The 25,336-nt window shown below is 37.1% G+C and overlaps 1 protein-coding gene across 1 annotated transcript; it reads right to left on the reverse strand.

Moving 5' to 3' along the window:
- Window positions 1-1,033: 1,033 nt before the first annotated feature.
- On the reverse strand, window positions 1,034-24,496 carry LOC124540228 (zinc finger protein 37-like). Its single transcript, XM_047117694.1, has 15 exons — window positions 24,225-24,496; window positions 23,364-23,495; window positions 22,477-22,860; window positions 19,849-19,971; window positions 18,835-18,962; window positions 14,136-14,210; window positions 12,910-13,042; window positions 12,381-12,502; window positions 11,287-11,347; window positions 7,244-7,266; window positions 6,184-6,271; window positions 5,156-5,278; window positions 4,284-4,394; window positions 2,318-2,433; window positions 1,034-1,277 (listed from the first exon to the last, which is right to left on the reverse strand). Exons 1-15 carry the CDS (start codon window positions 24,330-24,332, stop codon window positions 1,073-1,075), a joined length of 1,932 nt encoding a protein of 643 aa, XP_046973650.1. The 5' UTR covers window positions 24,333-24,496; the 3' UTR covers window positions 1,034-1,072.
- Window positions 24,497-25,336: the final 840 nt, after the last annotated feature.

The raw sequence follows: 25,336 nt of genomic DNA on the forward strand, positions 1-25,336 counted from the left end.
AGGGTTTGGAACATATTCCAACACGCTGTTCCAATGCCGGTTGGTAGAATGCACATGTAGCAGAATTTCGATGAAATTGGACACATGCAGGTTTCCTCACGATGTTTTTCTTCATCGCCGAGCACGAGATGAATTATAATATAATATAAAGATGCACGCGTTCTAACCACTGGGCCATCTCAGCTCTATCAGGTATTTTGTAGAAATAAAAAAAATCTGAGTTTTTTCGCCTGTAGGTCCGAGGTATTAATTTCCGTTAAGATTTTCGACTATCAATAAGCAAGTGTAAATAATAACACTTTCATATTGAATAAATATTTTTGAATTTGTTCAAAACCAAGGTAGGAAGCACAAAAAGTGATTGGTTTTTTCATCAAGTGTGTACATGGCCGTGCATCGTACCGCACGTAAAGCCGTTGCTTTTGCGTTGGAACATTTCTGGCTGTCGGGTTTTCGATCTTACTGGATGTGGATTAGGGTACTCATACTAATTATAAGAGTTAGGGTATAGAAAATGCACTTACGTTAGCATGAAAACTTTTGCACTACAATCGTAGTTGGCTGATCTCCATTGATGTCCTTTATGATGACACCCCAATTTTTGAATTTCTATTAAAAAAAAATGTGCTGAAATGTGCCCAGTATGTGGTATGTGAGCAGCTTGAAAAAAAAATTACTCAAGAAATATCGTTTTTATGAGGAGTTCCTTTTTTGCAAGTCAAGAATTGCGGTGTCATCATAATGGACATTCTCCATTGAGATTAGTTAACCAAAACTGATAGCATAGCATGACAAGTACGCTCTAATTTTGATATAATGGTTTTAAGAAATGAAAAAAAAATAGATAATTAAAGGTCTCGTCAAAAAGACTGATAAATAAGGCATATCTGCCATCATATATAATATTGTCCAAGTAACGCCAGAAACACTGAATTGAACTTAATATACACATATTTAACATTAGGACTTAATCGAGTTTTGAATCCAGGGTAAGAAATTTAAAAATAATTTTCAGTTCAAACTTTTATTACAATATTAAAATTAAATAATTTACAATATTACAGTTTAATTATTAATACTTTTGGTAACCGAGAGTCAGATAGTCAATTTCATTGTGTTCGATCACAATCGATTCAGGCGCGGCGTTCACCGGATCGACCGGATCGCCCGGATCCGGTTCGGTCTTGCTGTCTGAGACCTTCTTTGGTGAAATGTTGCCTTCATCGCTGCCCTCGTCCGATATGTTCTTCTTATCTTCTAGTTTTTTCCTCCGATTTCTAAACAACAAAACAAAAAACTAATTACTGTATCATCATCCCCCTGATCCCAATTCTATCTATGATCGGCCCAGCATGTCTCCTTCCATACTTCTCTGTCTGACGTCATCTTAGAAGTTACATTCTTTCCAGCCATATCATCTTTCACAAAATCCATACATCATGTCACACATGGAGAGTAGGGAGGCATTACCACTTAGCTATCACCGGCACTCAGAGTCGGATTTAAAGGTCTGGAGGCCCCCGGGCCACAAAGCAGTGGGGGCCCTAGACAAACAGAAGCATGAACAAACTAATAATTATATTATCATGAATTAATTACTTTTTTATTTCAATCAGTAAGCTATGATTTATACTTGTATCGTTAACTTTTAAAATATTTAATAATAACATTATTATAATTTGACTATATCTTGGTATTTGTTAACTTGCTGACAACTGTGGCCCCCACTAATGTAGAGGCCCCAGGGCAGTTGCCCCGGTTGCCCTCCCCTAAATACGACCCTGCCGGCACTGTGTGCGCCAGAATACCTATTAAATAACTAACCCTTACAGGGCGTCACGGGACTATTTGAGGACCTCAGTGGTCGAGCAGTGTGTATCAGTGTACTATGTAAACCATGTACTCAGAGGTCTTAGGTTCGATTCCCGGCCGAGTTGACGTAGAAAAAGTCTTAGGTCTGGGTGTTTGTGGTATCGTTGTTATATCTGATTTTCCAAAACACAAGTGCTTTAGCTACTTACATTGGTATCAGAGTAAAGTATGTGATGTTGTCCAATATTTATTTATTTTTATTTATATTTAATCAAAATCAAAACAAATTAAAATAAACTTTATTCAAGTAGGCTTTTACAAGCATTTTTGAATCGTCATTTAGCAATTAAGTGAAGCTACCACCGGTTCGGAAAGTAGATTCAGCAAGAAACTCAGTAGTCACTCTTTTCACCATTTAAAACAGTTACGTTAGTTAACCACAATTATATATATGTAATTTATTCTGACTGGAATCACATAACATACTAAGATAGTTCCACAATACCTTTTAGGATAAGGCTGTTTCAGATGGAAGGTCCTGTAGTGCAGCTTCATACTGTTGCTCTGAGTGAATCTCTTATCGCAGAGCGTACACGCGAATGGCTTCTCTCCAGTGTGCGTCTAAATAATATAAAAAAAAGTAAAGTAACAGCCTGTAAATTTCCCACTGCTGAGATAAGACCTCCTCTTCCATTAAGGAGAGGGTTTGGAACATATTCCACCACGCTGTTCCAATGCGGGTTGGTGGAATGCACATGTGCCAGAATTTCGATTAAATTAGACACATGCAGGTTTCCTCACGATGTTTTCCTTCACCGTCGAGCATGAGATGAATTATATACACAAATTAAGCACATATATATAGTGGTGCTTGCCTGGGTTTGAACCCGCAATCATCGGTTAAGATGCACGCGTTCTAACCACTGGGTCATTTCAGCTCATATATATAAAAATAACAAGTTACAAATACATTTTAACTAACGAGATGAATGTAAATATGCTTATACTGCTCAGTGACGTATAGTACGACACAAATTAGATGTAGCATCGGAAAATGCAATGGAATGAAAATAAAACCGATTACTGTCGATTTACACAACCAATAGAAATAGCTTCCTATCGCGCCATTCGACGCTATTCGTCGCTATAGATTCACGCGTCAGAAAAAGCAAGCGCATGTAAATGGACGCGTCAAATTGACGAATATATTAGTTCATGTGATATTACAAGCTATTGCGTTTGTGCAAAGATCATATTCGCATGAGTAATAAATATTGATAATTTGGGATAGCGTACTCAATTCGGATGTGATCTTTTTGACGAATGTGGCCGATGCGACATCTATGTTGTGTTGTACTATACATAGCTAGGTGAGGAAGGGACCCGGTGCATAGAAAAAGAATCGGGCCCTCACCCCCTCTTGATTGGGATGATAATCCATCTTTAACTAATAATTACCCTTTAAAATTATAGATATCAAATAAAAAATCTTGTGCACAGGGTCTTGATTTTCTACAGAAGTTTAAGGTTTAGTTTAGAGGACCCCTGAACTACCCCTTAGTTTGTACCCTTGTGCACTGCACCTCCTGGCCCTACGATAGCTACGCCACTGATATTGTTACAAAGTACAACAACGTATCCTATAACTAGCGACCCGCCCCGACTTCGCACGAGTAAAATATTGACAATAAATATAGGCACCAACCCGCATTGGAACAGCGTGGTGGAATATGTTCCAAACCTTCTCCTCAAAGGGAGAGGAGGCCTTTAGCCCAGCAGTGGGAATTTACAGGCTGTTATTGTTGTTATTGTTGTTTGTAAATATAGGCATATAATACATGGTGGCAACCAAGTAAATTTGATTAGTTTTGGAAAAAAATTATGGCCTTATCGATAAGTTATATATGTTTACGTTTTTAGCGCGTTTTCCTTATAATAGGCTATTTGACAATGAGAAAAATAAATTGTGAATTATTGTAATCAGTGTATATTATGAGTTTAAAAATGGTTATTTACTAACGAAACTTAAAAATAATACTTAATTTATTTAAATATCAATAAATAAAACTGAATTTTTTCAAACGTTTGTCACGTGACACAAAACGCTCCTGATTGGCCGGGTTTATGATGAAGTCACTTTCTTTTAAACCTTGCTTTTCTATCATATGTATCACAGATTAAAATACAGCAAATTGACGTCACCGACCCCGTTGCAGCGCCATATTGTCCAAGTAGCGTTTTCGCGCGTTATTTAAATATGGAATTTTTAATATGATATTTTTCGGCAAATATGTAGTGGAAATAAAAAAAATCAACTTTTAATGGGTTCCTTAACCTCTACTAAATACTATAAAAATGGATTTTAAAAACCAGTATTTGACTGCCTAGCCTATTGAGTTTAGGTAGATAGCGGATTGAGTTTGAGTTTGAGTTTGAGTTTGAGTATTAATTCGTGTGGCAGGTATACATACCAGCATGTGGCGCTTCAGGCCGATGTTGGAGAGGAACTGCCGGCCGCAGGTCTCGCACGAGTGGACCTTCTCCCTCGTGTGGAGGTTCTGGTGCACCGCCACGCTGCCCGGCTGGGTATCATTGAACATTATAAATTACTGGTGGGTGGTAGGTGGTGGTTTCGATTATGGTACCACACGATCCCTTGACTAGCAAACAAATAAACATATATATGCATGTATATTTTTTAAGGATTATAAATCAAAATCAAAGTATACTTTATTCAAGTGGGCTTTTACAAGCACTTTTGAATCGTCATTTAACAATTAAGTGAAGCTACCACCGGTTCGGAAAGTAGATTCTACCGAGAAGAACCGGCAAGAAACTCAGTAGTTACTCTTTTTCAACATTTAAAAAAATACAGTCATGTTTGCATTCAATGCCAGAATCTTATCTTATTGTGAATTTTCAACTAAAATATTGCAATGATTTACACAATTTACGATACTAAAAAATATTATAGGATAAGGCATTTAAATATGATATTAATACAATTGACAGTATATTAGTAATTCTTAATATATTAAGAATTATCGTTTATAGTTAAAAAAAAATATATAAGTTTTATAGACTTATATATATAGAAGTATTTAATAAACATTTCTTCTCCATTTATATAATTATTTTATTAATATATTTACAACATCAACAGGCTCACACTTGCTTGTGCCTTTTATATATTTTCTTCTATTCACATTCTACTTTTATATATTTTCAGCAGATCTTAGCTGGATTCCAAGCTTGTCGTCTTCTTGGAAGACGTGACCCATACATCCCTATTTTTCTTTTCATTCATGTTTAAGTAGTCTTTAATATAACTGTACATTCATACCGCTAGGGATGCGCCACAAATCTCACAGATGTGCCTCTCGTTGGGGGGGCAGAAAGAGGTCCCGGGATGTTCCGCGAGGTGATGCTTCAAGCACGCCGCTTGGGTGTCGAAGTGTTTGCCGCACTGGAATTACGAACAGTATATTCTATTAGTGATCAAAATTAAAATAAACTTTTTTTAAGTAGACTTTTACAAGTACTTTTGAATCGTCATTTAACAACTATATTAAGTGAAGCTACCACCGATTCGGAAAATAGTTTCTTCCGAGAACTATTAGTGATCAAAGTCAAAATATACTTTATTCAAGTAGACTTTTTACAAGCACTTTTGAACTTTAACACACTTTTTTGAGTGAAGCTACCACCGGTTTTGAAAATAGATTCTACCGAGAAGAACCGGCAAGTAATATAGTTGTTACTCTTTTTCATTTAAAAATAAATATAAATATTGACGACCTCCGTGGTCGAGTAGTACACCGGTTTTCATGGGTATGCTACTCTGAGGTCTCGGGTTCGATTCCCAGCCGAGTTGATGTAGAAAAAAGGTTCATTAGTTTTCTATGTTGTCTTGGGTCTGGGTGTTTGTGGTGCAGTTGTTACTTTTGATTTTCCATAGCACAAGTGCTTTAGCTACTTACAGTGGAATCAGAGTAATGTCTCTGATGTTGTCCAATAATTATTATTATTTATTTATTTGAAAACACAAACTCATGTTAGTTACTATATTTATGTAATAGTTGGAAGTCGACAAGTATTAATTTCCTTTTTGTCACTTGTATAATATTGTATAAAGTGTTTTTTACAAATGATTTGAATATATGAAACGGCAAAGTTAAAAATATCTGCGGAATTGTACTAACATTCACATGTCACTTGATATTGACACAGATTATACAAATTAGTTTGAAATTAACGCGTACATCCGTATGGGTAGTATTCACGAATATAGGTTCGGACAAAGCCAAATTAGTTTAATACTACTACCTATAACAGAGTTAATTTACTTCTCATTATTATATAACTACTCACTTGGTGACACGTGGTTGGTTTCGTCTTTTTCCTTCTCATCTTCTTGTTTCTCCTTATCTCGGGCTTAATTGGAACTTTTTCGAACTTTCTGGAAGATTTCAGACCATTGTTAATTCTTTGTTTATTTATGTCTACGCAAACTATCACACATTACTATGTTTACCATAAAGGCCCCCATCTCGAAGGGGGCCCGTTGTTTGTGCTCACGTTGACGACTATGTATATTTTAGAATTTACCCCATTTGTATGAAATAACTAACATTTATCATAAAGCTAGTGACGATAGTTGATATAAAAAGTTGAAAGCTATAGAAATAGATACGCTATGGCCATAAAGTTGAAGAACCAATCAGATCCTAAGAATTTACGTAAATTACCGCACCGTTTATTTGAACTTAACTTAACTTAAGGCCTGGCTATAGTACAATATTTCTACATATTTGACAATTTTTTTAAAAATAATTTAAATTTAGTAAATATCCAGCAAAAGGGGCCCAAATTCACGTGTGCCCGAGGGCCCCAGTATAGTTTGAGGCCACTCTGCTTTCAAAACTGAGAACGAGTCGGATAAAATACTGACCAAGTTGGCCTTGAGTACAAGCACACTAGGAAAATAGTGTCAAACGTAGCTATTACGCACACCAAGATAATATAGTCGAGGCGAGATAGTCCAGTGGTTAGAAGGCATGCATCTTAACCGGTGATACCTAATTCAAACCCAGGCAACACCACTGAATATTCATGTGCTTAATTTGTGTTTATAATTCATCTCATGCTCAGTGGTGAAGGAAAACAATGTGAACCTGCATGTGTCAAGTCTTATAGATATTCTGTCACATGTGCATTCTACCAACCCGCATTGGAAAAGCGTGGTGGAATGTGTTCCAAATCTTCTTAAAGGGAGAGGAGGCCTTTAGCCCAGCAGTGGGATATTTACAGACTGTTACTTCTGTTAGATATTATAGTTGCGTCGTTTGTTTTATTTTCCTTGTAGTGTGAGATTTTATCTTAATATTGAAATTATATCAGAGTTACTTTAAATAAACAGCTATAAACTCACCTGGATTTTAATAAACTTGTTATCTGAAAAAGGAAATAAATCATTTAAATTAACTGCCTTTAACGCATACAAAATAACACGCTTTCATTGTCAGAACATTTTCTATTTTATTTTTTACTAGCGACCCGCCCCCCGGCTTCGCACGGGTGCAATACTGATGTTAAATATACTACAGAATTTGTTTATTTACGACATCATATTGCAAACTTCTAAAATGATCAGTGTTTCTTTGCTACATTGTTTATTTTTTTTTATTTATAATTCTTTATTGCACACCACAAACAGAAACAAAAAAGAAAGTAACATAAAATTAATAAAATACAAAAAAAAGAATATGTAAGTTCCGGCGAAGACGTATAGGAAGCCACTTGAGTTTTGAACGATATTCGGAGACATGGTCATATTTTCGTAGGCAAAATATGAATCGAATAGCAATATTTTGAAGTCGCTCAAGTTTATTCAGTTGGTCCTCGGTGAGATCAGGATAGCTTGCATCTGCGTAATCTAGAATTGATAAAAGGAGAGAGTTTGCTAGCATAATTTTGGTAGGAATTGGAAGTACAGATTGGAGTCGCCGCAATGAGCTCAACGCAGCGAATATTTTCCTACTGACCTCTTTTATTTGTGCTGACCATGATAGCGTCTGGTCTAAATACACACCGAGATCTCTAACGTTAGAGTAGTAGGCTATTGTAGTACCTCTGTATTCCACAGATGGTAAATTTAATAAATCTACCCTAGAGATCATGCCTGGACTACCAATTATGATTGCCTGCGATTTACTTGGATTGATGTTAAGTCCGTATCGCTTGCTCCACTCAGAGATTGAAACAAGATCGTCATTAATAGCATCAATCGCTGCAGGAAGATCTTGAAGTGATGCATGTCGATAAATCTGGATATCGTCTGCATACATATGGTAGAGAGAAGAAATGCTTGAAGTGATAGAATTAATAAAAATTGAAAAGAGTAAAGGAGATAAGACGCCACCTTGAGGAACCCCTGCCTGAACATCACACCATGAGGAGAAAGACTCATTATGGCGAATACGATGTCGTCGGCCTTTGAGGTAACTTTGAAACCAATCTACCACTGATGGAGATATGTTAATAGAACTTAACAAACTCAAAAGGATGTCATGATCAACACAATTAAATGCGTTGCTAAAATCCAATAAAATTAAAATTGCGAGTTGTTTATTATCCATGGCTGCACGAATGTCATCAGTAACCTTCACCAGAACAGAGACCGTACTATGACCCGCGCGGAAGCCCGATTGGAGAGAGTTGAGGATGGAGTGATTGTTAAGGAAAGTGTTTATTTGTTGAAAAACTATTTTTTCTAAAATTTTGGAAAGAAATGGAAGAATGGAAATCGGTCGGTAATCGGAGTTGTTAATAGGATTAGGTTTTTTGGGAAGTGGTATGATATGAGCACCTTTCCAAGCATCAGGGAATGTGCTACGGGTGATGGAGTAATTTAGGATGTGCACTAAAGTAGGAGCAATAATGTCAAGGATGGGAATAATCATTTTACGGCTTATGCAGTCAGTACCAACGGCATTCGAAGACGTGGATAATATGTTCTTCTTAACATCACATTCAGTGATAGAGGAAAATGTAAACGGTGGAAATATAGAAGTTGGTTGCGAGGAAAGAATATTAAGCGTGCAATGCTTATCAACACTATCAAGTACAGAATGTGAAGAGCAATGCTTATTTAAAAGCTCAACGTCAATTTTAATGGGAGAGTTATGTGCTGATTTACCAACTCCTAGTGTTTCAAGAAATTTCCAGATTTTTGAAGTGTCGCCGTTTTCGACAGATTTGTGAATGTAGCGTCGTTGAGCGTCTCTACATGCTGTATTGCATCGATTCCGAGCTTTCCTATATTTGTCGCGATTGATGTCTGTGTCATGCATCTTAAATTTGTTTTTAGCATGGTTTTTTTTTTTCAATCATCTTTTTTAAGTCGTCTGACAACCACGGCGCTGGAAGGTGTTTCAACTTAACCGGTCTCAAAGGGGCATGGGTATCGTATAATTGAGTAAGCAGCCTATTAAATTGATCTATTTTGTCATTAATTGACTCAGCAGAGAGTACCGACGACCAATCCAACTGGCGAGCATCATCACAGAGTCGAATCTGATCCATTCCTGCAAAATTACGATACAGAAGTGTTCTAGATTTAGCTTTAGGAGGACGAATTTTATACGAAAGAAAGATCAGGTCATGATAGGAAAATGCATCAGCAGGGCATTGGCCATATTTTGAAATAAAATCGGGAGAAGAAATCATAATAAGATCCAGAAGGGATGGAATACACCCAGGAGAATGGTGTGTAGACTTAAGAGGTAAAACATGTAAATTGTAGGAATCAGTTATTTCTAATAATTTCTTACACCGAGAGTCATCTTTAAGTAAACAAGTGTTAAAATCACCCATAATAATGGAGTGACTTTAGGTAGGGATAAAATTATGTAAAACGTTTTCAAAAGTGGTAAAATAATTAGACAGAGAAGAAGGGTTGTAAAATACACCTAGGAGAAGTTTAGAACAGGACAGACTTACTTCGATAAGCAAATGTTCGATCGCATCGGGCGAAGGTGGTTGGGCAGACGAGCTGAGTACTGAGAAAGGGATACAGGTGCGTAAGTAGATTGCAACGCCACCACCCCTCCTCCCGCTACGATCATTGCGAATCAGTTGGAAGCCGGGCAACGAGTAAGATGTCGATGGTAAGCAGGGCTTTAACCAAGATTCAGAGATGAGGATGGCATGAATATTGCAGGAGTCAAATGATGCAAGCATATCAGGATAATGAGCCGGAACACTTTGGGCATTGATGTGAATGACATTAAAATTTTTTACACAGTCGGAAAAACATGAATCGAGGGTGACATTTAATGAAGGATAAGATGTACTGTGAAAGCTATCATCACTAGAGTATCCATCAGAGGATGGGGAGAGGAAAATATCACTATGAATACTACCATTAGACGACATACCAAAAAAAAAAAAAAATTAAGAATATAAATAATAAATAAAATAGTCTGATACTAAAAAAAAAATAGAAATAAATATATTAATAATAAATAAATATAATAAGATTAATATATAAAATTATAAATTATAATATACTAAATAAAACGACCTACTAAACCAAATAACCACAAAGCTAATATAGCTGCCAGCCATGATAGTTGTTACACTTAAAGCATAAATATACGTAGAACGAATTCAAGAATATGAAAGTAAACATATTGTAAAAAAAAAAAAAAAAGATAAACGTAAAATACAAGAACTGTAACAAGTATTATTGTAATTTAAGTAAAAAGATAATAGAAAAGCATAAAGTAAAATTAAAAAAATAAAAACAAGAAAAAACTATAATAATTAAGTAATATAACTTAAAATAAGTGAAGATAATGTTATTATATTTAAGGACTTAATATTACAGTGAGTACTCACTCCCTATTATTTAAAAACGTACTTATAAATTAGAATTGAAGCATACGTCAGCTGTCAAATGCCAGTGTAATTGTCTATGTATTATACATAAAAAGTAGCGTAGTTTTAAAGATTTAAGCGAACAAAGGGACATAGGGACAGAAAAAGCGACTTTGTTTTATACTATGTAAAGAAGTTGTACTTATTTGGGAATGATATAAAAAATCATAAGAATTAATTATTATGATGCGTTCATACAGGTTACGGAAACCATATCATGTCATATCACAATTAGTCTATTGTATGTTTAAGTGCTGTAATAACAAATACGAAAAAAAAATATAATAATAATAATCATTACATAATTGTAATTAATTCTTTGCATACAATTAAACACTATTTTTAATTATGCCGTAGTTGTATACACGTAGTTGGATGTACAAATGGATCACGCTACTAGAAACATTATTCATCTTTACATCAGGAATCCCCCACCAAATTTCCACTGGCTCACTTACCCATAGAACAATACTAACGACACTACAAGTAACACTTAAATAAACGTACGAAATGTAATGTTTTTGCTGTCGTTACCTTATCTTGCATTTTCTTGCCCAATATCTTCCTCGGTTGATTTTCAATCTGCAGACCTTCACTGCAATTAAAATAGTTTATTATGTTTTTTTTCCTTATATTAATAAGAAAAAAAATATATCTATCGTCATATATTTGCCTTTTTTTGATATCTTGATTAGGTTTGGAAATAATTTAAGTTACATAGGTTTACATTTTTACATCGTTATTTGCTCGGTATTATAGATATATCACGGCGAAACTGTGATGTTTTTTTGGGATTCAAACGTGTTTATGTGTTGATGTGATCGTGTTTGTGTTGATGTGAACGTGTTTGTGTTTGTGTGATCGTGTTTGTGTTGGTGTGATCGTGTTTGTGTTGATGTGAACGTGTTTGTGTTTGTGTGATCGTGTTTGTGTTGGTGTGATCGTGTTTGTGTTGATGTGAACGTGTTTGTGTTGGTATGATCGTGTTTGTGTTGGTGTGATCGTGTTTGTGTTGATGTGAACGTGTTTGTGTTGGTGTGATCGTGTTTGTGTTGATGTGACTGTGTTTATGCGTTTATGTATTGATGTGAACGTGTTTATGTGTTGATGTGAACGTGTTTATGTGTTGGTGTGATCGTGTTTGTGTTGGTGTGATCGTGTTTGTGTTGATGTGAACGTGTTTATGCGTTTATGTGTTGATGTGAACGTGTTTATGTGTTGATGTGAACGTGTTTATGTGTTGGTGTGATCGTGTTTGTGTTGGTGTGATCGTGTTTGTGTTGATGTGAACGTGTTTATGCGTTTATGTGTATGTGAACGTGTTTATGTGTTGATGTGAACGTGTTTATGTTGGTGTGTTCGTGTTTGGGTTGGTGTGATCGTGTTTGTGTTGGTGTGATCGTGTTTGTGTTGGTGTGATCGTGTTTGTGTTGATGTGAACGTGTTTATGCGTTTATGTGTTGATGTGAACGTGTTTATGTGTTGGTGTGAACGTGTTTGTGTTGATGCGAACGTGTTTGTGTTGGTGTGAACGTGTTTATGTGTTGATGTGAACGTGTTTGTGTTGATGCGAACGTGTTTATGTGTTGATGTGAACTTGTTTAAACGTGCGTGTGCGTGTAACTCACACGACGACTTCAGCGTGCATCGCGGAATGGAAGAGATGCTCTTCGTACGCTTTCCTCGTCTCGAAGCGGATGTCGCAGCGGGAGCAGAATGTGTTCACGTCTTCGTCATCATCTGGACTTTCCTGACACATAAAATATTGATATTAAATATATAGTATACTTTATCAACCTTTAAATGAGCCTTTGGGTTGTCTAGAAGACATGGCTTATTAGCTGTAAGTTTGCCTGTTAAACAACACACCAAATATTGGTTTTAATCTTTAGTATTTAGTAGTAGTTTCTATTTTTTTTGTGTTCAGTTTTAATGTTTCGGTGTTTTGTATGTTTAGGGTACAATAAAGTGCATTAACAATAATATTTTACTGAAACTATCAAATATATAACTATTTTATATACTTCATTATAAGTTCTCGTTCAACCAATAAGCCTAAAGTATTGTAGTACTTTAGAATTATTAAACAAATGTATTATAAACAATACTTTCATCGGATTACGGATAGATTACTTATATCCCATAGTTAATGCTTACGAGGTCGTGCGCGCAGTGCTTGATGCGCGTGTGCTGGTGCAGCCCCGCCGCGCTCACGAAGGACGAGCCGCAGCGCGCGCACACGAACGCGCTGCGGTGCGTGCGCAGGTGCGTGTAGTACGTCGACGAGTGCCTGCGGGGGGAGGGGGAGGGGGGAGCTCTCGTTAGGGACACACGAGCCGCAGCGCGCGCACACGAACGCGCTGCGGTGCGTGCGCAGGTGCGTGTAGTACGTCGACGAGTGCCTGCGGGGGGAGGGGGAGGGGGGAGCTCTCGTTAGGGACACACGAGCCGCAGCGCGCGCACACGAACGCGCTGCGGTGCGTGCGCAGGTGCGTGTAGTACGTCGACGAGTGCCTGCGGGGGGAGGGGGAGGGGGGAGCTCTCGTTAGGGACACACGAGCCGCAGCGCGCGCACACGAACGCGCTGCGGTGCGTGCGCAGGTGCGTGTAGTACGTCGACGAGTGCCTGCGGGGGGGGGGGGGGGGGGGGAGCTCTCGTTAGGGACACACGAGCCGCAGCGCGCGCACACGAACGCGCTGCGGTGCGTGCGCAGGTGCGTGTAGTACGTCGACGAGTGCCTGCGGGGGGAGGGGGAGGGGGGAGCTCTCGTTAGGGACACACGAGCCGCAGCGCGCGCACACGAACGCGCTAATAACAATGGGGACGTTATTTCCCCCAAATTGTTTATTAATGCAATGGAGGATATGTTCAGAACGCTGAACTGGAAAGGACGTGGCATCAACATCGATGGCGAATACATCTCTCACTTGAGATTCGCAGACGACATCGTCATCGTGACAGAAACGCTGTGTTGCTACAACAAATGCTGAACAAGCTCGCTGATTCTTCTATGCGTATCGGTCTACAGATGAACTTGGATAAAACCTTATCATAAACAAAAACCAATAAATATATACAACAACAACAGCCTACACATTTCTCACAGCTGAGCTAAAGCCTCCTCTCCCTTCGAGGAAAAGGTTTGGAACATATTCCACTACGCTGTTCCAATGCAGATTGGCAGAATACACATGAGACAGAACTTCTATGAAATTAGACACATGCAGGTGTCTCACGGTGTAGTCCTTCACCGCCGAGAACGAGAAAAATTATGAACTGCATATTCAGCGGTGCTTGCCTGGGTTTGAACCCGCAATCATCGGTTAGGGTGCACGCGTTCTAACCACGACGTCATCTAGACTCTTGGGATATATAATCTTACCGGAACTCTTCATTGCAGTACGAACATTTCCTTATGACACCGCTGTGGTACTGCTCGTGGAGGATCGCCGTGTTCCTTAAAACATACATCTTATTTTATTATTACAATTTCATCCAGTTAAATATTATGACATTTATTTATTTAAAATAATTTATATATTCATTATTCAAGTACTTTTGAAATGTCCATTATTTAACTACTTATTATTATAACTTTTTTCTTCAAAAACGTTTATTATGACAGTTATTTAAAACGGAATTCATACCATGTTTTTTATTTTTATTCTAGATAATATTCTCGTGTACAAGACACTTGTAAATAATGTCGAAATATCGACCTCCACCAAATAAAAACAAAAAAACATAAGCAGTAAATATCCCGTATTAAATAACTGTAATAATAAAAATAATCAAAAATAACTGGCAACCAACTAATACGTCAACATGAAAAAAATGGGGCTGTCATAAAATTATTTAAAGAAATTAATGAAAAAATTCTATATTTATCTAAAAAAGTGTAAACAGATATTCTTGGATCATAAATAATAAAATATACGTACAATTATACAAAAATGAACAGATATACCTACATCAATAATTCTACCAAAAATAAAAGTGACATTGTCAAACCAAAATAAGAATGTTTAAAACCCAAAAACATGTTGACAAGAGCCAGACAACGAGCGCACAACTATCCATCCCCGGACCCGCCGCTCAGCTCCGCCTCGCAGACACAGGACCCCGCACAAGGAAGTAGTCTGGTGTCTGCAGTTGCGTCGAGCTCGAGCGACGAGTACTTCTCCCCGCCGACGTCGCCAACACCTGTACGTCGAGCGGGGAGACGCCGGCCACCGACGGGCTTGGGAGCCAGAGGCCAACCGGTCTCGAACAGGGTCCCCGCTTCCGGTGGTGGTGTGCAGCGCATGCGATGGACACAACCCATCAATGAAAATGTCATGCGCGCATACTATGGGGCTACAAAGGGGGGAACTAACCTCACGGCGTACCGTGTTAGGATGCTCTCTCTGTTTCAGGCGCTTGAACCAGCTGTCAACGTCTCAGCTCAACGACTGTCGGATCAGGTGCGAGTCATTCTGCGTAACAACAGGCTGAGTGACACCGTACTTGATCGGATTCGCTCGGAAACATGTAATAGCGGTGTCACTTCCGGCCCGTCAACGCCCGTGGTTGAGGAACCACTTCCTACAATACCACAGGGCCCAGAACATGATGACGAGGGCGGTGGTGACATGGCTATTACAACAAGTAAGTACAGTGATCATTTGAGGAGCGCACTGGGGGATGCGATTCGGGAGTATCGTAACACTCCCGCTGAGCTTAGGCCACGGTTGCCACGTTTACCCATGACTAAACGGCATAGGGACCTAGTGTGCACTCTGGATTCACTGCTCACAGATTATTTTGAGAGCAGTGAAAATCTCGAGGATACGCACTCAATTCTGTTTTGTGCGGCTGTTGCAGCATGTAGTGTAGCTGGTGTTACATTTGAAGACACCGAACGAGCTACACGACCAAAGGCTGTTGCACCGGCCTGGCAGAGCAGGATTGAGAAACGTATTAATGAGACCAGAGTGCTCATTGGAAAACTATGTTGTTTTAAGGAAGGGAATACGCGTCCACGTGTAATGCGTTTCGTGGGGCGGGCGTTCTTGGGGACTGGTATAGGTCCGCAAGAATATCCGTCCCATGTCGTGGAGCGTATTGACTTCCTAAAACAAAAAGTTTATGCATGGGCAAGCCGCATCCGTCGGTACAGGCGGCGAGTGGACCGTTATCACTTGAATCGCAAATTCCAGAGCGATCAAAGGTGGGTGTACAGAACGTGGGAGCGACTCGACCAGGATGTGAGCGATGGATGCCGCCCAGATGATGATGCCACGAATACATTTTGGCGCAACATCTGGTCGGTGCCCGTCGACCACATTGAAGGTGATTGGATGCTGGAGGTCAGGCAAGCGTGCGAGCCTTTGGAAGTGATGGGAAAAATTTCCATTGCTTCTGAAGATGTAGCCGCTGCAGTTCGATCCGTTTCCAACTGGAAGTCTCCGGGACCGGACGGGCTGCATAACTTCTGGCTAAAATGGCTACGCAGCTCGCATGAACGCTTGGCATCCCAGTTCCAGTCAGCTCTAGAGTCTGGGTCGCTACCACAGTTCCTTACCACCGGAGTCACCCACCTGCTCCATAAGTCAGGTAGTGCAACGGATCCTAAAAATTATAGACCGATTACTTGTTTACCGACGGTCTATAAGCTCCTTACCGCCATTCTGAGAGATAAGATTAATAGTCACATACAGAATAATAGTATTTTGTCTGTCTCTCAGAATGGATGTAGGGGTGGATCACGAGGCACTAAGGAGCTACTCCTCATTGATATGACCATTAGCCAACAGGTTCGTCGTTCTCGAAAGAGTCTGTCGACATGCTGGATAGATTACAAGAAGGCCTATGATTCCGTGCCGCATACATGGCTCTTGAGGGTGCTGGAGTTGTATAAATTAGATACAACTCTATGCAGTTTCTTGAGATCATGTATGGGGCAATGGCGAACAGTCCTTCGCTATCCAGGATGCCGAACGATTCATGGTAATGACGAACCGATAAGGATTGAGCGGGGAATATTCCAGGGCGATAGTTTGAGTCCATTGTGGTTTTGTTTAGCCTTGAACCCCCTAAGTACTCTCTTGGAGAGTTCAAGGCTGGGCTATCGTTTGCGGAGAGGAGGTAAAGTAATATCCCACCTACTTTACATGGATGACTTAAAGCTCTTTGCACCTTCAGATTCACAACTAATGGAGTTACTAAAGGTAACAGAAACTTTTAGTAATTCTATTAGAATGGAATTTGGAGTTGACAAATGCGCGGTTATGCATGTAAAGCGAGGAGAGATTATGGAATCTGACGGATTACAACTTTCAGATTCCATAAACTTTAAGTCACTGTCCGCAAACGAATCATACAAATACTTGGGTATGTCGGAAGCGTTAGGCATCAATGTGACCGACATGAAACAATCATTGCAGGAGCGTTTCTTTGGTCGCCTGAAAAAGGTACTCAAAAGTCTTTTATCAGGTGGCAATAAGGTTCGCGCCTTCAATGGTTGGGTCATGCCGGTCTTGATGTACTCTTTCGGCATACTCAAGTGGACTCAAAAAGAACTAGACACCTTGGATAGGAAAGTCCGTTTCCTGCTGACTGCATATCGAATGCATCATCCTCGGTCTTCGGTGATGAGATTGTACATCCCACGGAGATGTGGTGGCCGTGGCTTTTTAAATGCCAAGACCCTACATAACCGTGAGGTATACAAACTCAGGGAGTATTTTCTCCACACTGACTTGGATATGCACCGAGATGTAGTTACAATGGACAAGGGACTAACTCCGCTCTCCTTAGGCAAAGAGAACTGGCGCAAACCTGTAGTACTAAGTACTGAGAACCGCAAGGAGGTATGGAAGTGCAAGGAGTTACACGGACGCTTCTATCGGGTCCTTCATGGACCCGATGTGGACTTTATGGCGTCCGTATCTTGGCTACGGTTCGGTAACCTATTTGGTGAAACCGAAGGTTTTGTCTGTGCGATTATGGACGAAGTTATCATGACGAACAATTACCGGAAGTATATTGTGAGGGATGGCACGGTGGACATATGTCGGGCGTGTCACACTCCGGGCGAATCCCTTAGACATATTATTTCCGGTTGTTCTCGTCTTGCTAACGGAGAGTATTTGTACAGACATAACCAAGTGGCCAAGATTATCCATCAACAACTTGCACTTCGATACGGTCTTGTGGTATCAGAGGTACCATACTACAGGTATGTGCCCGACCCAGTTCTCGAGAATGGTCATATCACTGTACTGGGACCGATCTATAATCACTGACAGGACTGTTGTTGCCAACAAGCCTGATATAGTGGTGATAGATCGGTCAGAGCGCCGCACGATAATTGTTGACATCACCATCCCTCATGACGAGAATCTCGTGAAAGCTGAGAAGGATAAACAAATAAAATATCTTGACTTAGCTCACGAGGTTGTCGACATGTGGGATGTGGATACAGCAGTTATTGTGCCGATAGTTGTTTCAGCGAATGGCCTAATGGCCAAGAGCCTCGACCAACACCTTAAGAGGCTCTCGTTAGGTAGCTGGGTCAAGGGCCTGATGCAGAAGGCAGTACTCCTCGGCACGGCGCGTATTGTGAGGAAGTTCCTCTCTTTGGAGCCCTGACCACCGGTGGCTTAGACCCTGTTCCCGCCACTGGTTGGTCTCTGTATTTTATATTTTTAAATATATTTTATACATATGTTTGTATTTTATATTTAAAAATGTAACTTTATATGAGTAAAAATAAATAAATAATTATTAAAATAATCATGTTAATTTGAAAAAAATTATAACATTTACTGTAGTTAAAATATTCTCAAAACCTTAGCCTTAAAACCTTGAAAACGAGGCTGTATATTGCAATATATTTGCCTATTGTACAGTCAGAGTCAGAAAACTTTCTTCAGTTTTCAAATTCATTCCTTTATCAAGTCTCAAACTCTTAGTACCTTTTGAATCCAAACATATAATACGACGCAATATGTCATTCTCGATCGGTAAAACAGATTCAAATAGACCTTAAGGCGACGAAGCATTTTTTACCCCGACTGTACATTGTCTATGGTACTCACTCGACGGGGCACACGAGGTGACAGCGCAGGCACAGGTACTTGGTGTAGTGCGCGCGCATGTGCTTGCGCAGGTCACACTTCCACTTGAAGCGCATGCGACAGAAGCGACACTCGAACGAACCGATCGACTGCGAGTTACATTCATTTATAGATTAAAACTACAGATAAAAATAGATCACTTTGTATTTGACACTGGGAAATAATGTCTTTAAATTCCCATTCCCATTAATCATCATAGCTGTCTATCGTACTTTATCAAAGATGACTGTCGTTTTTGAACCAAACAGTTTATACCATAAATAAATCAAGAACTTCTTATAACCTTTCGGAATATCAATATTTTACTTGGTTATTCTACCGCCAAATAACAGTACTCAGTATTGTTGTATTCCGGTTTGAAGGGTGAGTGAGCCAGTGTAACTACAGGCACAAGGGACATAGCATCTTAGTTCCCAAGGTTGGTGGCACATTGACGATGTAAGGAATAGTTAATATTTCTTACTGCGTCATTGTCTATGGGTGATGGTGACCACTTACCATCAGGTGGCCCATATGCTCGCCCGCCAACCTATAACATTAAAAAAAAAACCCTCAAAGTCGGATTTAAAGGTCTGGAGGACCTGTGGCCATAATTAGGAGGGGGGGGGGCTAGACTAAGAGAGACGTAATACTGAAACGTGAGAATATTTTTATTTCAATTGGTCATGTTTAAGGATTAGGATCCACATAACTTAAAAAAAATACTGACTGAAAAATAAAAAATAAAAATACGAAAATTTAGAACGCAAGTTAAAAAAGGGTTTCAATTTTGAAATTTATAATAACGGCAATCGGATTATTAAATACTTTTTCATGTAATATGATATTCCATTCCAGTAAAGTTAAGGGGGACACGGGGGGCGCAAGGTCAATTATCTGTATGGGGTAGCTTTAAAAAATAATCACAGTTAGGAAGCTACATTATAGGATATAAATTATATTAAAATAAACATGTAGAGCAACATGAGGGTATACCTCCTTATGTCTCAATTTATTGTGTCTCTTCAGCATTTCCTCTTTCGAGAAACCTTTGAAACAATCCGTACATTTAAATGCAGCTGCTTTATATTTTTCATCATCAGCTCTTAATCTGTGCTCCTGAAAACAATTATACGTAATGATAATAACGATGTCGCATCGCACTCTTAATAATCCAATAGGCTTTTGTGACATTGTTTCTTAATAACAGTTAAACATGAAATAAAATGCATATTTAATGGATAAATTAAATAGTAAAACTTCGACAACATTCGCAATTTAAAAAAATAATGTTAATTTTTAAAACACTTGTGCGTTTCGGGACTCAGGCGGAAGTGATATAATAAACTTTCTGAAATGATGGGTTAGAGCGAGAAAGGGGCAGCTACCGTACTTGTAAAAGAAAGAGAAAACAGATAGACAGGCGTCGTAACGCGTTACGTAACTAAGCGATGTACCCACCCATAAGAAGTTATCACTTCAAAAATGGCTCAATTGTAAAAGGTACCATTATATCTTTATTACTTTTACTACAACAAAAAGTAAATTATTTTAGCATAGTTTTAATGTTGTCTTACAATTTTTAATTACACTATAAAATTTTAACAAAAAGAAAAACCGACTTCAAACAAAACACTATTTTAAAACAAATGAATATGCACGAAAAAGTAATAAAAATAATTGCGTATTCAACATATTTTTTAGAGTCTTCCTAAGTTAAATGAAATGAAAAATATTAGACTACTTAAAAGTCGATTAACGATTATATCATGTAGTTATAGTTATTGGTATATTTGGAGCCGGTGTCAGCCACGGTGCCCTTGCCCCAACAATCAAAAGAAAGAAGCGATACGAGCCCCTTGATTGATCCAGTCTATTATTGTATAAAAGGTAATTTGTAAAAAACATATTTGTTAAAGTATTCTCGTATTGTTTTTTGATAGATATACTGTAGGGTTTTATTGGCTGACACCGACTCCAAATATAACAATAATTATAACTACATGATATAATCGTTAATCGACTTTTAAGTAGTCTAATATTTTTCATTTCATTTAACTTAGGAAGACTCTAAAAAATATGTTGAATACGCAATTATTTTTATTACTTTTTCGTGCATATTCATTTGTTTTAAAATAGTGTTTTGTTTGAAGTCGGTTTTTCTTTTTGTTAAAATTTTATTTATTTTTTGATTTTAAGTGAAGCTGATGTTGACTAACTAATTTTTTTTAATATGGATAGATTAAGCGTTCCGTTTATATGAGTCAGAAACTACTTCGAGGACAATTTCAAAGGAAACTTGCGAATAAAGCAAAAATAGACTTTCGAAAATGCGGATTTAATACGTCACACGGCGTAAACTACAAGGATTCCTCGAAAGAGCTGTAATCGAACTCAGCAAAAAAACTTTGAAAAAGACCAACTATATTTCGTACATCATATGACATCACATCACATACACAAAATTTGATTAAAGATAGTAAGAAATTCTGCCCCATATCGCACCCTAACTGCGAGCCGTATAGGAGTTCCATCACTACATAATATAAAACAAAGTCGCTTTCTCTGTCCCTATATCTTTAAATCTACGCAACGGATTTTGATGCGGTTTTTTTTAAAAGATAGTGTGATTCAAGGGGAAGGTTTGTGTATATAATACATGAACAATATAGTAAAGAAACACTGATAATTTTAGAAGTTTGCGACGTGATGTCGTATATAAACAAATTCTGTAGTATATTTAGTATCAGTATTGCACCCGTGCGAAGCCGGGGTGGGTAGCTAGTTGATTATAATATTCGACTATGATAATTACATAAACATAACCACATTACGGAAGGTGACTCAAATATCCAAATAACCTATAAATAAAAGATTCGACCGGGTATCGCTAACGTGCTCCTCAGAATTGTTCCGTTCCCTTCCGTTCCGTTACTTTGTCATGGATCCTGTGCTCAGAACCCTACCAAACTTTCACCAAATTACCCTTGAAGTATATATTTTATAATAAAAAAAGAATTATCAAAATTGGTTAACGTGATTTTCAGTTATTCACCTATTTGTCGCGCATATGCATAATGCAAATTTAAGACTTATGTCGTTTTCACATGGATACCATCATCGGAAAAAAAAATAAAAAAAATGGGACCCCACGGGAAGCACTACCTTTCAAACAAAAAAAAAATTATCAAAATCGGTCCAACCAGTGAAAAGTTATGAGGTAACAAACATAAAAAAAAAAAAAAAAAAAAAAAAAAAAAAAAAAAAAAAAAAAAAAATACAGACGAATTGATAACCTCCTCCTTTTGGAAGTCGGTTGAAAATACATAACATTAATAACCAAACATTATTGATTAATTTCTGTCAGGATTTAATTAACAAATATTTAAAGTAAAACTGTAACTACAGGCATGAGGAACATAACATCTTACTTAAAAAGAAAAACAAAAAACGACAATTTCATTTTAATTTAAACTAATCCTTTTACTCGTCCACTTATGTCCAGTTATATTATAATCTTACCCAAAACATATCTGATCATATATCCAGTTACATCTGGATTTTACTAGCTAGTTATATCCAGATTTAACTGGATTATATCATTATCAGTTCATAGTACAATACCTGAACAGCCTGTTCTTCCGTCAAATCAATCTTCTTCCAATTATTACCGTCCATTAAATTAATCCGTTTGAATTTATCCTTAGTTTTAAAGCCATCTTTGTGCTTCCACTCAGTAACGTCATCTTTATCTATATTATCTATGTAAGGACTGGTTTCTATCTTTGCATCAACTTGATCACTGTCGTGAATGTCTTCAATGATAAATGAATCATCAACGTCATCTAAATGTACATTTTCAACTCTATGTTCGTATTTTATTTCATCTTTTATGTTGTCGTCATGTTCAATACTTAATTGTTTAAATATATTAGATGTGAATGTTACTTTTCCTAATGGTGATTCTAGATTATGAGCAGATCTATTTATTTTATATATTGATTCATATGTTATCTGAAAATAAAAATTCATAGTATCAATAGAAGCATTACGATTCGTTAGTATTTATTGCATTGGTTCAATAACAATATACAAACGAAAAAGAGACATATTAATGAAACAACTTGAAAATATGTCACTATTAGTCTAGAGGAAAATTTATTCAGAAAGCAGTCAATTCTTTTTGGTCTATGTTGATGGCATTTACTTATGAAGAGTCAAAGTAAGAACTACCAAAATATGACCTAGGGACTAAGGTTGTATAACAATTATTTGTATTAACAATCATAAATTTAGACTACAAACTTTGAAGACTTAGATTTGTCAGTTCAATATTGATAGCTATTCACAGTACTTTAATAAAGTTATTTAGTAGTTTCCCAAAACCTCATAGTTAGGAAATCAACAGTATTTTATCCTCTGCAATGAAAACATTAAAACTACTTCATTCAACATATTCACATTATATCTTGGAGGAAATAAACATGCGCGATATAGTTTTAAAAACTTACCGGGCCTTTCCTCAGCATGTCTTTCAGTATTTTTTGCCCGCAATAACTCTTTTCTTTGAACTTGTGGAACTTATGCAGCTGCATTGCACATTCGAAACAAAAATAATGGGGTAGATTGTCCGATTCATTTACCTGTTAAGTATTCATTGTATAAGTGCAACTGAATATTTATAAAACATTATAAATCAAAGTATATAATATATAATTTATTGTGCATTTACTACTACATCAAATTATGAATCATGCATGCTATCATCTCGATTGTTGTAATGTAAATGAAAGATTTGCTTTAAAGTACTATTTAATTGTTCTACTTATGTTTCTGTCAACTGACTTGTGTTTCAAATCAAATCAAAACAAAGCACTTTTTAATCGTCATTTTACAATTAAGTGAAGCTATCACCAGTTCGGAAAGTGGATACTACCGAGAAGAACCGGCAAGAAACTCAGTAGTTACTCTTTATTAACATTTAAAAATACAAAGTCATGTTACTTAAATACAATTATTTAAATTAATATATCCTAAATCGATCCTAAAGGTGTTAGTTTCTTATTATTATACAAAAATATTATTTTGATTTTAGTAATTAAATGTGCCTGTTCATTTTATATCCGGGCAGCATTGAAATCAAAAGTTCAGGATTTAGTAGCATTATTTGTCATAACTTTTCGTATACTGTTTTTTGTTGATTTGAATAAAAACGTTGAGTTATCTTTTGAAACTTATAGTTATTTTAGGCAAATTAAGAATAATTAAAACGTTAGATTAATATTTTCATTGATGATCTTAGAGAATTATCGTCGAAGTAGCGTAATGGTAAATGACCTTTTATTGAATGAAAATTATAATATAATACTTACTTTTAATGCCAAAACTTCTTCATAATATGATTTTAATTGATGCTGATCATAATTATAAACCTTTGATTCGGTTCGAAGGCATATTCTGCATATTTTTAATTCTGCCATATTTAAAACACATGAATATGATACACAAAATGTAAGAGGCCCTTAAGTTTTATTTAATGCAAATGAACTTAAGAAAATATATTTTTTATTCAAATAAAAGCCGTAAAAATGCAATGTTATTATTTAAAAACAACAAATAATGACATTGATTGATCAGCGAAAACAGTATAGCCTGAGTGTTTGAGTGAAACATGAGTGTTGCCTGTTATGTTGGCTTTTATATCTATGTTGCGTGCAGAGCATACTCATGATTAGTAATGAATTTGTTGTGGTCTAGTATACTACGTTTATGGTACATAGTATTGTACAATGTCTTTATTAAACGCTTTACTTCACAACACAAAATATTATACTTAATAAATTAATTAATGAAAAGGAAAGTGTAGTGCCAATTTGCCAGAACTTTAGTACTTAATCAAACCCCTTAGAAATTAGAGATCTAGTAACATTTCAGCAAAACAAAATATTTATCATATAATATGAAATTTTGTAGGTATATTTGTACAGCCATTAAATGTTTTTAAATAAAAAGCAACAACTATTTAGTTGTAGTCATCTTAATTTAGATTAACGTATTTCACCGCTGTATATTATTATATATAAATACTTGGTTTGCTTATAAAGAAATAGAACTATACCCCAGGTTCAAATCAAACAAATCTTATTCAGTCGGTTGTAGAGCCCATCAATTTTGTCTAAGTAGTAAGTAGTACAAAGTATGTAACTTGTACACTATGTGATGAGTGGTTGGATACTTTATGTCATCTATTCATCAATTACTACTCACAAACAGCATGCTTAGTATTCATATGATCAGGGCAAATGTGATTGAATCAGTACAACTATACTTTAACTATAACCAGTGAAATACGTCCGAAACTTAAGATATATTTATCATAGTAGTTTTGATCATTTACTAACAGTTTGATTTCACTAGATTGAGACTAATTAGCCCATCCAACTAACTTTTAAGCGGTTGACTAGAATAATGAAATAAGTTTTTA

The sequence above is a fragment of the Vanessa cardui genome, chromosome 24, assembly GCF_905220365.1.
Source record: "Vanessa cardui chromosome 24, ilVanCard2.1, whole genome shotgun sequence".
Classification (NCBI taxonomy): domain Eukaryota; kingdom Metazoa; phylum Arthropoda; class Insecta; order Lepidoptera; family Nymphalidae; genus Vanessa; species Vanessa cardui.

What these genes read in the sequence shown, in the direction of transcription:
- LOC124540228 (XM_047117694.1), bottom strand. Translation starts at nt 24,332, where the DNA reads ATGGCAGAATTAAAAATATGCAGAATATGCCTTCGAACCGAATCAAAG. An exon ending in TACTGCAATGAAGAGTTCCG is followed by an intron (nt 13,043 to 14,135) that starts GTAAGATTATAT and finishes CTCCCCCCGCAG; the next exon opens with GCACTCGTCGACGTACTACA. An exon ending in ACAAGTTTATTAAAATCCAG is followed by an intron (nt 6,272 to 7,243) that starts GTGAGTTTATAG and finishes GAAATCTTCCAG; the next exon opens with AAAGTTCGAAAAAGTTCCAA.